General features: G+C 36.7%; 1 protein-coding gene across 2 annotated transcripts in view; it reads left to right on the top strand.

The window, feature by feature from the left end:
- The window catches only part of LOC311286181 (caskin-1), a 64,841-nt gene that overhangs the window by 17,113 nt on the left and 32,162 nt on the right, over positions 1-15,566 (top strand). For both annotated transcript variants that reach the window (XM_084402283.1, XM_084402282.1), the window contains exons 2-7: positions 6,086-6,137; positions 9,359-9,456; positions 10,329-10,474; positions 10,583-10,678; positions 13,155-13,276; positions 14,722-14,830. In XM_084402283.1, coding sequence (XP_084258409.1) covers positions 6,086-6,137; positions 9,359-9,456; positions 10,329-10,474; positions 10,583-10,678; positions 13,155-13,276; positions 14,722-14,830 — 623 coding nt within the window. The remainder of the gene's footprint in view (positions 1-6,085; positions 6,138-9,358; positions 9,457-10,328; positions 10,475-10,582; positions 10,679-13,154; positions 13,277-14,721; positions 14,831-15,566) is intronic.

The following is a 15,566-nucleotide window of genomic DNA, read 5'->3' as shown; positions in this document are numbered from 1 at the left end:
AAAATAATATATTGTATATAATGTTTTTTTAAATTACATTATTGACAATTGAGGCTTCATTGCAATGAAAATAATGCCACAATTTAATTTCTTTAAGCGAAATATCAGCACTCCACCCCCCTTCTTGTTTTGAATTATGACCTGGACATGTTCTTGAAAGGTTTGGTGAGATTCACCCATAAAGCATATCATGCCTCCAGAGCGAATCTTATCCTCTACTATAAATTATACTCCCTTTCCATTTCCTCTTGTGGGAGTACACTTGGGTAACCTTAATCTAATTCCTGAATTGTGAATATTAACCTCAATGTCAGTTTCATGAAAGGTGTGCAGCTCTTGACACCTCTTTTGTATTGAACTTGTGTTGTATCCTTCACTATCTTCATAACCACTGATAAGGCTGGATAAGTCTTAGCTCGTCCCTGCAGGGGATTTGAAGCTCAGTAAGTCATGTTCTGTGTTCACCCTATCGTGCGTATAGCATCAATATCATGCAGCTTGACAGATTAATGTTGCATTGGATTGGAATGTTGAACATTCCGAGGTCCTTGAGTATTAAATGTAACATTTCTTCACACTAACTATGAGGTTCTCAAACATAAAACAGCTGATCTATACCATTAGACAAGCAAGTTATGAGTAAGTTATTAAGGTTATTACCTTTACGTCCCATGCAGCAAGAAATTTTTTTTTTTTTTACAATGTTGCATTTTTGTTGCAATTATGTTACATTTCACTAAAAACACTACTTTGACCCACCCTAAAACACTGTAGTTCTAGCTGAGACTGGAAGAGTTTGGTTCATGTTGTCGACATGTCGAGAAGACGCTGTTTTCTGCGCTGCATGCACTTCAAAAGGATGAGGACTCGCGCTGGAATTATGAAAAAAGGACGCCAACATTACTGTTCGTATCACTGTGTATCAAGTGCTGAGAAAGCCTCTGGAGATGAAATTCAGATATGGTAATAGACGTTTCATTTCTGACATGCGCTGTAATTGGAACTGTTTCAGATGATGTGCAATGTGTTTTATGAGAAAATTAAAGCGTTTTTTTGACCTTGCATGTAAACCTGTTGTAGAACCTTTAAAATAACATAATGGGGGCACTTTAAAAGAAACATGGGTATCTGTCACATTTGGTACATTTGTAAATTAGTATTTATCACAACCTTTTTGCAATTTTAAAAGATAGTTCACCCCAAAAAATTTAAATTCTGTCTTCATTTACTCACCCTCATGTCATTCCAAACCCCTATAACTTCTTCAGAGCTTCTTCCCCACTCTTTACTCTCTTAACTCTGTTCTTTACCAGTGTTATTTTAGTATTCATCCATAATGTTCCTATTGTAAGCCACACCGGGTGAATTACAGTGAAGTATCAATATACTGATACATTACTGTCATTTGGATCTAGACAGAACCTGCGGGGCTGAGCATTTGCTCTAGAATTGATCTGTGATTGTGAATCTGATGTCAGTCAGTCACATGCTTGTCTAGGCGTCTGTGTCGTAGGCTGTCAATACATTGATTACATAATTACTAACAAAATTAAGTACAATGCAGGGGCTTTAAACCTGCTGCTTTAGTGCAATGATTATCCCTTTTACTTGAGAACTAGAGATAGTGATAGAGATAGAGATGCAATAGTGTTAACAAGGTGTGAGAGCCTAGGTAATTTATAGGCTTTCGTGCAGCACTAGAGTTGGATTAGAAAGTGCAGAACAGGCTAGACAAAAACTGTGTGTTTTGAAGGTAAAGTGTGTCATTTCTGTTCAACTAGCAGCACCAACTGTAAATGCAAAAATAAGGACTGTCCTGTGGATGTTATGTGGGCATGTGCCCAATTACCCATATGGTTAATCTGGCCCACAGCCTAACTTTGCCTAATTGAAAATAAAAAAACTGTACAGCTTCTTCACCATTAACAGAGGGCAATGAGGGCATCTACATTTTATCCACCATATGTAGCATGAAATCACCATGCTACAGGTGGCCTCCCATTGGCTGGATGTTTCAACAACTGTCTTGATTTCATGTGGTGAAGAGACTGGTATTCAAAAGCCAGAGAAGGTACAGAACCTGGAGTCATGGCTATCAGAGGGTTTGAGTGCTACTTGAATCTCTGCAGTGAGAGATTGTAGGTTTATTAGGAACTATTAGAGCTATTTTTTTTTATGTTTCCCAGCTGTGACTTTCTAAATTTATCAGTGTGCTGCATAGCTAATTAACTGGTTCATGTCATGATGGCTCAATAATACCTATTTAAGTCCAAAAACATTGCCTTATACCCACAATAGCTATGTTTCCATCCAAAGTTGTGAATTTAACTTTTGCGAATAAAGCAGCGTTATGTTCAAAGGAAATTGCCGCTAAAAATGGAAGTTGCTGCAATCAGGGAAGCCACTGTGTATTTGTGACTTGCATCTCAGAGCTCTCAGACGAAACGCAATAAACGCTTTCATAATATCTTGTGTTCGGATTCCTGGTGTTTGGGAACTCAATCATGTGAGACACTTCTGGAAGGGAATTAAACCAAATCATTCTGATGACAGACTTTGGCTCAGGCATTTCAGAATGATCAAACCAACATTTGAGATGCTGTGCAATGAGAAAGGTCCGCTGGTTAGTCCAGTTATCCAATCACTTCCACTGCGCATCGAGGGATTTATTAAAAATAAACAATACAGCTTCTTCACCATTAATAGAGGGCAATGAAGGCATCCACATACTAGCATTAATTGTCAGATTATATCCACCAATTATGAAGATTCTATCATTTACTCATCCTTATGTCTTTCCAAAAGATGACTTTCTTTCTTCTGTAGAACATAAAACAGTTACCAGCTTGTCGTTTTTTGGAACATTGTTTCATTATAAGGAAGAGAGCAACTCGGACATTCCGCTAAATCTTTCACTTTGTGCTCCATGAAACTAAGAGTTTGGAACGACATGATGGTGAGTAAATGATATCAAAATGTTCGATCATGGGTGAAGTAATCCTTTAAAAGGCCGTAAACTGTATGGCAGTATAACTGATTCTTTTTGAGAATCACATGGGGAGAAGTCTTGTTGGGTTTCAGGGGAAATATATGATTTCAGCATTTGCCATGACAGATGATGGATTATATCATCTTAACCTTTAACCTTTTGTAGATTCCCAAGTCTTGCACACTCTGCAACACTCCAGCTGGGTCTGCTGTGAATAAACTGAATGCAATATTGAAAGAGGATCCAAGGGAAGATGAGTAATAAAGAATGTTTAAAACACAGGAGGTTTTGTGCGCTCGTGAGCAGGGGCTAGGCAACACTGATTTTTTTTTTTTTTTGTCATGGTTAAGGTCAAGGTTTCCATAGCAACAGGCACCATTGAGGTTGCAGTGATAATGGTATGAATAATTTATCACATGGAAGGATTATGACTGAGTTCCAAAACACCTCATGGTGTGTGACTGTATGTGCACCTGTTTGTATGTATGCAAAATGTATGGTTCTGCCCTTAACTTCTTCCTTTATCGCGATACCATCACCACCGTTACTAGACAGACATTGCATGGCAACTTCAGGTGAGGAATTGCCATGGTATTTCTGTCACATTCTCTAATTACCATCACAGTGACATTGAGTCGTCATGGAAATGCTCATTTGCGTTTTTCTCATTCCATTCCGTTGTGTTTCTGAAGGTGTCTGGGAGTTTGTTTTTCGAAAATTAGATGCTTAATTAGTTGTATATTAAATGTGCAATAATTACGTATCTATTAATTTAGAGATAAAGTTGAATAGGGAAATTAATGAACTAATTTATCATCACCACCACCGTATAAGCATAATTGATTAGGCTGTGATCAGCGAGTATGAATAATAATGTCATTCATACATAATTAATAGCTTCTTAAGCATGTTTAGTAGAATAAGACTGCTATTAAGGTCAAACGAGCATCACACACACATACAGGTTGTTTATTTCACAAAAATGTTTGATATTTTTTCTGCATTTCAAATTTCTGTGGCTTTCTGTCTGTCTCTACACTTCCATCTCTGTCTCACCCTCTGAGAAGGCTGCCATCTGGACCACTTTCATTTAGAGCACACACACACACATACATCTGGAGATTAATGTATCAAGCCATAGACATTTGATGGAAATATCACCCAGAATTTAATGCATGATTTTGATTAGGATTGTCAGTGTTTTGCTGTAATACATCATTGTGTGAATGGGTGGTTTATAGCCAGCTGTGATTAAACAGTTTTGTTTGAGTTTAATGAATGGAAACTCTACCTGCTCATGGGTTTGGCTGAGAGGAATCCCCTCTGTGACTGATCCACTTTGACCTTTGACCTCAATATAAACATGGTGGGAAAGTATTTTATAATGGCTAACTAGGATACCGCTTCAACGTTGTCACAAACGGTTGCACAAACGTGAGGAAAGGATCTATTTGCAGCAGTGTCAATAGATCCCAGTTTCACAGACAAGGCTAAAATGCATGTCTGTGAAACCAGACCTATATGTATTAAACAAAACTCAAAATACTCAACGGGAACAGAACAACCGTAATACCACGACGAGAACTGACAAAGAACAGAAAGAAAACCAAGGCTTAAATACACAGAACAAACCAATCAACGAAATGAGCAACAGGTGTAACTGATAATCAAACAATGAATAACCAAGGTAACCAGTTGAAAACACAGAAAACAGAACTAATCGCATGCAAAACCCACCCAAACAGGCACAAAACCCGGATAGTCTCATATGCCTTGTATACATTGTACGATTTTGGGCTGTCCCAGATGAAAGATGACCAAACGTGGCAATTTCTGTGGTCGTGGATCCTAAAGGTGGTCCTACATCGTACAGTGAGAGAGGTTCAAAGACGGCCGTTGTCACGGTTTGAGACCAAAGATAGCCTGCACAAATTTTTGAATTATATATAATTTCATTTAAATTTTTAAATTACACAGAAATTAAGCATGATGATCTCACATTGTGTTTGCTGCTACGACCTACATCTACTAACAAGCCAATAAAAATGCAACATGAAATGGCATATTGATTAGCGCGACATGACGCTAAAACCTAAAACTATTACCTCAAAGCTCCATTTGCAAAATTGGCATGCCAAGTTGGCCTCTTTTCCATAGCCATGACCGGGTCCATATTCTCCTCTTTCATTTCCTCCTCCTCTTTTCAGCGCACATTAAAAACCACAACTGCCAAATTGCGATTCATCTGGCTATATTTGTGATTCAGTTTTATTCTTCTATACTAATGCTGCGTTCCAGGCAGCTCGGACATCTGACTGCCTGGAACTCACCGAGATCTGAAGTGGGATATTTAATTTGAGATATTCCCACATCCAACCTCATCTGGGATGCAGCATAACTTGCGTCGTAGCCTACGATTCAATAGGTGTCATTATCGTACAGTCTACACACATGTCCTACCCAAGTTTATTAGATCCATGTTGTACAGTGCGATTTGTAATGATCTTATAGGATTGCTGAAATCGCAGGCATTACTAAAGCAGGCATTACTGAAGTATGACATCATAGAAGAATACATTTTAAATGGGAATACATTCACATAATTTAGTGTGCAATTTTATGTGTGATTTTTGTAGTTTTTCAGCATGAAGTACCCATTAACATTTCATCATATGCATATTTCCAGGAACATTCAAAATGCTAAACATTTTAAATGTAAACTACATATTTAGAAGTATTATATTTAAAACATTTTATTTTAGATGACCAGGTGGAATTAAACCTCGTCATTACCTTGTGGAATTAACACCTCATTAAAAATTTATAATACTATACAATTATTGTTTTAAAATGATTTTTTATTTATTAAAAGTAAACACAAAGCTATTATGATTGACTATATTTTCATGCCATCTTTTCATATATAACCATTGCATGCATTATGTTTATGTCTGACCAAGAATGTTTTTTGTTAGTTTAACAAATGTGTCTGTTTGGCCAAATTAATGGAACATCTCCCTTGACAATTATAAACTGCATTAATTCTTTATCATTATTGTTTGTTCAGAGTTCAAAATATTCTGTTTTCTCCTGCAGAGCTCCTGGGTGCTGCTAAGAAGGTGAATGTGAACTTCCAGGACACAGACGGGTGAGTTTCATCTATACTACAGTGACATCACATGATGTCAATCAATTAAATTGAGTAGTGATCAAATGATATGGGCTATTCAGTGGCCAGTGCCTATATTAAAGGAAACAGCGTTTGCAACTTAATGTAAGGTATTTCCAGGTGAAACATGGCTGTACGTTATTTTATTCTTCGGCACTTGATTGGATTTTGAAAAGTGAATGTTATACGAATTGACCATTAGGTGGTTGGAGGGAAGGGCTTGAAAACTATGAGTGATTGATGACATCACTACAATGCAGTCTATTTTGAGTTCATGGTTAAGTTAGCTAGTGGACAGTGCAGATTACAGCTAAAGTAGAGGTGTGTTGTTATTAGAATGCTGCAGTGTGCTAGTAGTAGAGAGAGATAGTGAGTGTGTGTATGTGTTGTGTGTGTGTACACACGTGGTTTGGGGCTCTGGCAGAGAGAAATCTCTTACTCATGGAAGTAGGTCATAGCCTCCTGCTCAGTTAGACAGTGAGGGATCGGAGTAAAGTGGCAGAGTTGAGCTGCAATGAAGTCAGATTAGGGACTCTCTAAAAAGTTACGCATAGGCCTTAAAGTGCCCCATTATGCTCTTTTGGATAATAGTGTGTAATATAGCTGTTTGTGAATGTAAAAGGTCTTCAAAGTTTCAATGAACAAAGTGCATGATAAAAGCAGTTATTGTCTCCCAAAAGAAAGAACCAATTCCGAACTGCCTAAAACGAGTCGTCAGTAATTCCAGTCTTCCTGTACTTCCTGCTCGAACCTATGTAGGTTTGAACAAATTTCAAAATTCAGATATGGTAATGAGCGATTGGTTTTCTTACACCAGCCTTTCTCAAACTTTTTTCAGTCAGGGCACCTTTCAAAAGTGCATAAAATCTCAAGGCACCCCAGTGTAAAATATAATTTAAAAACACTGCATAACCCAAATGTAAATGCAAATTTTTTATATATATATATATATATATATATATATATATATATTTATCTAAAATGAATTTACAAATGTATTAATCCGTTCATATGTTTAACCCTTTCACACGTAAATTTAAAATATTCTGGCTGACCCCCCAGCGTGAGTTTTTCAAGGTGACCATTATTTAGAATGTGTCACTTTATGGTTTCCATGGTGACGCGTCATTGCTTGTCACGTGACACACCGCAGCAACAACAGAGCTGAATGAATGATGATCTGCTTTTATGTCATTTTTCCTTTTTTATTCAAAATATTCACAAATTTGTTAGATATGGCATGAAATATCTGATATTCCGATTGTCAAATATATGCAAGTGGAAGTGTTTTGTTTTTTGAACACCATTATAACGATTGCGTTAGTTGAGCTGTATGCGCGATGGGCGCCGCCATGTTAGTTTGTGCCGCAGACACAGTTCAGAGAATCGGATCTGTTGGATTTACAACAAGTGAATTTATCCACTTCTCCCGAAATACATAAAAGTAAGTGGCAGGTGAACTGGGAGAAGAATAGAGTAAACTTTAAAGTTACTTACACAATGTGTATCTGATATGAATAAAACTAATTATAATGTAAAGGATTATTATTGCCTCTTCCTTTGACATCGGTGTGTATTTTACAAACTCTAAATGTATTGTTTTTTTTGTACTTATGTCTGAAACCTAAAACAAACATTATGTGGTTGAAAACACTGAAAAGTTGTGATATATGACAGCTGAGCGCGCCTGTCTCTGGCTCAGCTCCAGCCAACGCGCGAAAGCACATTTGAATTTAGCAGTTGATCACGTCATGCACTGACCGTTCTAATCACACCGGTGCTCCAGGGACCAGCCTAGACTGATCACACGGTATGAGCGTACGTGCGAAAGGGTTAAAAAGAATAAGAATGTATTTATGTAAATTCAAATATATTTATATATGAAATGTCAGATTTTTTTTTTTTTTTTTTTTTTTAGCCTACGTAATTTTTTGGCGGCACCCCTGACACAGTCAGGGGGCACCCCAGTGTGCCGCGGCACCCACTTTGAGAAAGGCTGTCTTACACACTTGTAAGTGGCAGACCAATCATAACAGAGTGGGCCATTTGACCAATCAGAGCAGAGTAGGCTCTCGGAAAGGAGGGGTTTAGAGAGACTGGATCAAACCATTTCAAACACTGTGAGAAAAGAGGTGATGCTGCGATGAATAGCTTTTATGAGAAAATGAACTACCCAAGCTTTCCTTGGAGTGTTTATGAGCAAAGCAGTGACTCATTTGTGAATGAAACATTCTTTTGAGTGGAATCTCCTGATTGAATTGGTTTCTCCACTTCCCAAACGTGGGTTGCGTCTGAGAATTGTTTGGCAACCTGTAAAATAGCAAAATATGGGCACTTTAAAGCACTTGGATTGGAAATAAGAACTGATATATTAGGATTGGGTATTATGAAGACATATTAGACTGTTTTTAAGAAGATATCTTAACCATAGCAGGCCTAGAAATTAGTACACACACAGATTAACCTCAAGATTTTCTGCTGAATACTTACATTTTAAGTACATGTTGAATACAGGGTTTTCAACATAAAATTTCATTATTTTTGTCTATTCTAAATGGAATCAATAACAGTGCAGTAGAGGTGATTACGGGGGCAATTTCTACAATTTCAGGACACTCACAGGTCTGTCTCTAACTGAGAAAAATTAATGCCTTAGAGAGAAATTTCATCAAAAACAGATTTTGAGAAGTCTTTTGCTGCCTGAACTTCTATTGTCTTTGAATCCATAATATCTATCTAATCTCTAGTAGGACGCTGGTTGGAAGTTTACATGAATGACAGATGCTAAAAGATTTAGTACCAAATAAAGGTGAAAAAAATTCAGTAACATTAATTTATACATATATTGCAATGATAATATGACTTTGATATCATAATGATTTACCAAAGCCTGACTTTTTTTTTCTTATGTGACAGAAATTGGCTTCCATATTATTTGAGATACAACGGGTTATTTCAGTTTAAACCCAACCACTCTTATTGTACCAATAACCTTTTATTAAATAAAATTTGAGTCATTTATTGGCTATATGAATGTTTCTTATACCAAAAGATCCCCCATACTTTAACATTTTTACCATATTTAAATCGATTCCAAAGGTTTCCCTCCTAAAAACCTGTGCATAATTTTTTTTTGTTGCAGATTCTATATGTTACTAGAAATGGTTAATGCATATTGTGTTTGTGTGCTTGTTTTATAGGTTATCTGCCCTTCATCATGCTGCTCTTAATGGTAATGTGGAGCTGATTGCGCTGTTGCTCGAGTCACAAGCCGTCGTTGACATCAAAGACCAGAATGGTACAAACACACACAGTACCTTTTAATAGTCTTAAATGTACAATATGTACAGTATTTACTCAATATACAGATGAATCAGTTATTAAAATAGTTGTTAGACTTTTAGAGTTTTAAATATTTTTTGAAAGGTCTCTTTTACTCACCAAGGGTGTATTTATTTGATCAAAAATACAGTTAAAACTGTTAACAGTAAAATAATTGTTTTCTATTTTCTATCTAATACTGTCCCCTATATATGGAAGCTTATTTCCACAAATGAATAAAAAAGAAAAAAGGTAAAGGCGACTTTTTATCTCTCAGTTATGACTTTTCTTCTCAGAATTGCGTGATATAAACGCGCAATTGCGAGTTATACAATCAGAATTGCGAGATATAAACTCACAATTGCTAGTTTTAAAGTCAAAATTGCGGATAAACTCACAATTGCGTGTTATAAAAATCATATCTCAAAATCAAATCATCTGAATTTTGTTTCTCAGAATTGTGTTTATGTCACACAATTCTGAGAAAAAAGTCATAATTTAGAGATAAAAAGTCGCCTTTACCTTTTTTATTTTTTATTCATTTGTGGAAATAAGCTTCCATAGGGGACAGTATTTTTTTTAGATAGAAAATAGAAAAAAATTATTTTACAAATGTGCAAACTTGCGTGTTTATATCTCGCAATTCTGACTTAATAACAGGCAATTAAAAAATAAAAAACAAAAACATATCTTTTTTTCCTCAGAAAAAAAGTCTGAATTGTGAGATAAAAAGTCGTAATTGTCTTTTAAATAGTTTTATTCCGTGGAGGAAACAAGCTTCCATAGTCCCCACACTTTTGAATGGTAGTGAATATGTTTCTCATTGAAACTGCCTCCTGTTTTCTGAAGGGATGCGGCCCTTACATTACGCTGCTTGGCAGGGCAAGTGTGAGCCCATGAAAATGCTGCTCAAGGCAGGGTCATCAGTCAACAGCCAATCAGATGAGGGACAGATCCCTTTACACCTCTCATCACAACATGGCCATTATGAAGGAGTGAGTAAATGCACATAAACAGTCAGACTTGCGTGCTTATGCACATATGCTGTACACACACACACACACACACACATACTCACTGTACTGCACTGTGTGTGTTTGCAGAGTGAGATGCTGCTCCAACATCAGTCGAACCCCTGCCTCAGAGACCACGCTGGGAAAACCCCTCTAGACTTGGCCTGCGAATTTGGACGTGTCACGGTCAGTTACGCCGTGTTTGTGTGTGTCTCTCTGTGTGTACGGCACGCAGGGGTTTGTGATAGATGGATGAGAAGCGGTGCTCCGCAGTGGGAATGAGGCACAAGAAACCTCTTCTCACGTTTTCAGCCAAATGTACAATAGGAAGCCTGACATGCACTCACACCCCGGTTTCCAACGCTTGCAAATGAGCACAAGAGACTCCTACATAACAGTTTAGTTCAGTTCAGACTTGGGTTTTGTTAAAGGTACAGTTCACTCAAAATTTATATTCTGTCATTATTTACAAACTCCAAACCCGTATGACTTTTTTTTTCTTCCGTGGAAAGGAGCTTTTTTTTTTTTTTTAGAGTACTGGATGCTATTTTCATGCAACTGGAAGTATGCAAGTATGTATTTTTATAATTATTTATTTAATAATTTCAAATCACCTTGTTCACTTATTTATGCATGAATGTCTTGGTTTGTTTGTTTTTATGTATATTTGATTATTATCTCTATTTGTTAATTTAATCATTTAAAATCCCCTCTTTTATGCAAAATAACCATAAATGTATTATAAACGTCCATGTACACTTTACTTCAAATCTTATGAAGCCATATTAGCCATAGTTTTGTGTGAGAAACAGAGCAAAATTGAATCATTATACACTGATAATCTTCACATGTTAACCATTGCAACTGGGTTATTCAGTTCACTGAGATCCTTCAGTGAACTGAACTAAATCAGTCTGATTTGTCAACGACTCATTCAGTCCACGGCTGCGTCCGAAAACTTAAAAATGCTGCCTTTCAAGGTAGGAAGGCATCAAGGCACATCCAAATCCAATGTTAGCTTCTTTTCCAGTCTCCTGAGATACCTTCATTGTAGTAATTAAATATTGGCTTAGTTATTACCAAAGCTTGCTCTAATTTGTTGTAGATCATTAAACCGTCATGAGGTATCTTCGTGTGCCTACAAAGTCATTGCCTGATAAGGCAGCGAGGCAACAGGTCTGCTGCTTTTCAGACGCAACCCACGTTTGGGAAGTGGAGCAACCAATTCACTCAGGAGATTCCACTCAAAAGAATGATTCATTCGCAAATGAATCACTGCTTTGCTCATAAACACTCCAAGGAAAGCTTGGGTAAATCCATTGAAAAATGACTTATCTGTTCCTCACGTAAACCTATCAACTTCAGACGTCTTGCACTATACATGAGTCCATAAGTGAATTTATGAGTTTGATACTTTTATGGTATTTGGCATCCCTTTGAAGTTTAAAATCCTTCTTTTGTGTTCAATGGAAGAAAAAAATTCATATGGGTTTAGAGTCATTGAGGGAATTATTCTTTACTATACACCTTTGTTTTATTTGACATATTACATATTGTTTTGCTGACCTGTTGTTTTATTTGTCCTAATAGATCATTTCTTAGGCCATGAATCACATTTTTTATGTTAAAGTTGCTGTAAGTGATGTTCTGTTTCACTAACTTCCAGCCAGACTCAGAATCTGAATTAGATCACTCCCTTTCACCAAAATATCTTGCTCCTAAAACATGTCAGCGAACCTGTCAGCTTACTCGAACGCTCAAAGTGACTGACAGGCGGTGAGCGCCTCAAAGTTCTCTGATTGGCTAAACAATAGCAATCAAATTCGTTTTTGCTGTTCACAGAGCTTAAAGCCGTCACAGAGACAGGTGTGATGTCTCATGACACCCATTTCAGTGATATATTGCATGCTATTCTAGAAAAAAATATTTACAACACTTTTAACTGATGTATTTTTAACAGTGTAAAAATAATAATAATTCTTAGTTATACATATTAATACAAATTAAAATAAAACACTGAAACGCCTAATGCACTTTTATAGTTGAAACGATTAATTCACTGTAGTACCATTTACTCTACCGTTCAAATGTTTGAGGTCAGTAAGATTTTTTAAATCTTTTTGAAATAAGTTTCTTATGCTCACCAAGACTTCATTAATTTGATATACATACAGTACATACAGTAATATTGTATTAGTTGTAAATTGGATTACTACTATTTACAACAGTAATATTGTAAATACAGTAAAACATTAAAAACGGTTAAAAACAGTTGTGCTGCTTAATATATTTGTGGAAACCAAATTTCTGGATTCTTTGATGAATAGAGAGCATTTATTTGAAATAGAAATATTTTGTAACATCATAAATGTCTTTACTGTCACTCATTTTAATCGATTGAATGTGTTCTTGCTGAATAAAAGTATTAATTTCTTTCTTTCTTTAAAAAAAACAACAACTACTGACCCCAAACCGGTAGTGCAAATACCATGCTGTATGAGTGTGGCATCATCCAGCAACCCTGGTGTATATCAAAGTATCTTTTAATCACATAACAACTTTCCCACGGTATTACCACAGTCTGCTTTTTGTTCTGGGATAAGGCCTATACACCTGTTTAAGCTGTGTGTGAATGCATGCATGTTTTCTGTGTGTTCTACAGGTGGTGCAATTGCTCCTGAGCAGTAACATGTGTGCTGCTATGTTAGAACCGAAGCCCTCCGATCCCAATGGCATCAGCCCGCTACATTTGGCTGCCAAGAATGGACATATCGAAATCATCAAGTAGGTGCTCACTGGACTTCTTGGCTTTGCAACTACGATGACTTGGTTCTTACCACTTTATTTCAGCATGTATGCTGAAGTAATAACAGCTGTTAAGTTGTCATTTAGGTTATGGTCAACCTATCTTTACTGAACTGCATGGGCTTTTTTAGCTGCCACATCATTCAAGTGAGGACATTATTATAAAACACACTGCACATGTCCTTTAGTCAGATCAAGGCTTTGGCATGATTATATTACAACTTTTTCAAACTATCCGCTGATTAGATGTGTGGATGAGAACACAATTATCATCAATATTTTAGAATAGCATTAATATATTTGGTTAAAATATTTATTTTAAGAATATATCTTAGAATATATGCAAAGTCTGCAAAACTCTGGCAAATGAGGAGATTATGTGAGGATGTTTATGAGAAATTGTTTTCTATTGCTTTCATTTAGCAGTTATACATTTTGTACAAGGGGACAGACATTGATGTCGCAAAATCCTGACACAGCATTTAGCTCAGTGACACAAAACTGTCTCTGTTGCATGACTGATGTGGCAAGACAGGTCAGGAGCAAAGGGATCGGGGATGATGGGAGAAATGAAAGGCACTGTGAGCTGTCCGATCAGTCCCTGGAGGCTTCGTTCATTAGATTCGCACACACACACACACATTCAAACCGAGTGTCCTCGTTTTTCCTTTTGATGGACAGTGCCGTCATTGCCTAGTGACGCACGTCGTTAATTAGTGATTTCATCATTCATCACACATTTTAGGCTGCTTGTGGATCAGTATGAATGTGTGTATGGTTTGACGGATATGAAAGACACATTTTTAATGCCCATCCTGGACATCAGTTCCTACATCACAGCTTCTCAACTAACATGCCAAATCCGCTGCACAAATCTGGAGCAAGCAAGCACTTGTCCTGGCCACAGTTCATCTACCTTAGTTTTATGCAGGAATTATTCTATTTTAAAGATGTCCTATTATGCTTTTTTACATTTTCAAATTTATTTAGTGTGTAATGTTACTGTTTTAACATGAAAAAGGTCTGCAAAGTTACAAAGCACAAAGTCACTCCAAAGGAAGTTATTCTCTATATCAGTGCGCACTGTTTCTGAACTCCCTAGTCTTGAGTTTTCTTCTGGGAATGAACACATCACAATATTCCTTATTTAAATAATTCCCGCCCAAGGCATAACGGGAAGAAAAGGATAAGGCCTGGTTCAGTTGTGTTAGTAAATGCACAGTTATTAAGGGGCGTGACATTTCCAAAACACGCTTGAAGCGGTTGACCAATCACAACACAGTGATCCAGACTCTTAACTTTCTTTTTATGTTCATATTGATAAACTTTGCACTAGCTAGAATGATGTTGTGAAAGAGAGCCTTTTTAAGTGTTTAACAAAAAAAAAAGCTTTTATAAAGTGTTTCGTGTGTGAATGTTTTCAGGTTACTGATCCAGGCTGGTATAGATATAAACCGACAGACTAAATCAGGCACAGCGTTGCATGAAGCTGCTCTCTGCGGGAAAATCGAGGCTGTACGACTGCTGCTGGATGTGAGTATTTCATTATTATATGCATTACATTATGTGTGGGGTCCAAAATGATCTTTTTACCACCAATGACATGCATATATATTTTTTTTAAATATGCTTGTATATAAAATATTTATCGGTCAGTAAGATTGTGTGGAAAAGCTAAAGCTTGTTGAGGTGGAGATGAAGGAGACAGGGGACGGAGAGTGACTGTGCAGCGCATGTAATATATTCAGACACTTCAAAAACAAAAATATATCACAAGAGATTTTCAGCTGAAACTCAGACTTCTGTATACAACACTTTAGCACGGCTTTCACGTGCACAGCTCACTTACCAGGCAGGGACTCTCTGCACTCACGCCCTCTGCATTTCACCCGTCTCTCGACTCACTGCAAAGTGCAAATACCTGTTAGTTCTCATTAACCAGCATTTCCCTTTCCATTCCCTTACCATTCCCCCGCACTCGCTTTCCACCTGCAGCTGCCAAACCATGCCCTGTCTTCCACAGATTGTTTGATCATTTATTTGATCAAAATTACAGTAAAATTCTAATATTATTACAATTTATTTTTTATTATTACAATTATTACAAATCTTTTATTTGTAATATTTTTATTTTATATTTTCCGGTGATGGTAAAGCTGAATTTTCAGCATCATTACTCCAGTCTTCAGTGTCATGATCCTTCAGAAATCATTAATATATGCTGATTTGTGGCACAATAAATATTTATTTATTTATTTATTATAATCAA

Source organism: Rutilus rutilus (genome assembly GCF_951802725.1).
Source record: "Rutilus rutilus genome assembly, chromosome: 2".
NCBI classification, from domain to species: domain Eukaryota; kingdom Metazoa; phylum Chordata; class Actinopteri; order Cypriniformes; family Leuciscidae; genus Rutilus; species Rutilus rutilus.
The sequence above is the reverse complement of the archived record's forward strand: the minus strand, read 5'-3'. Positions and strand labels throughout refer to the sequence as shown.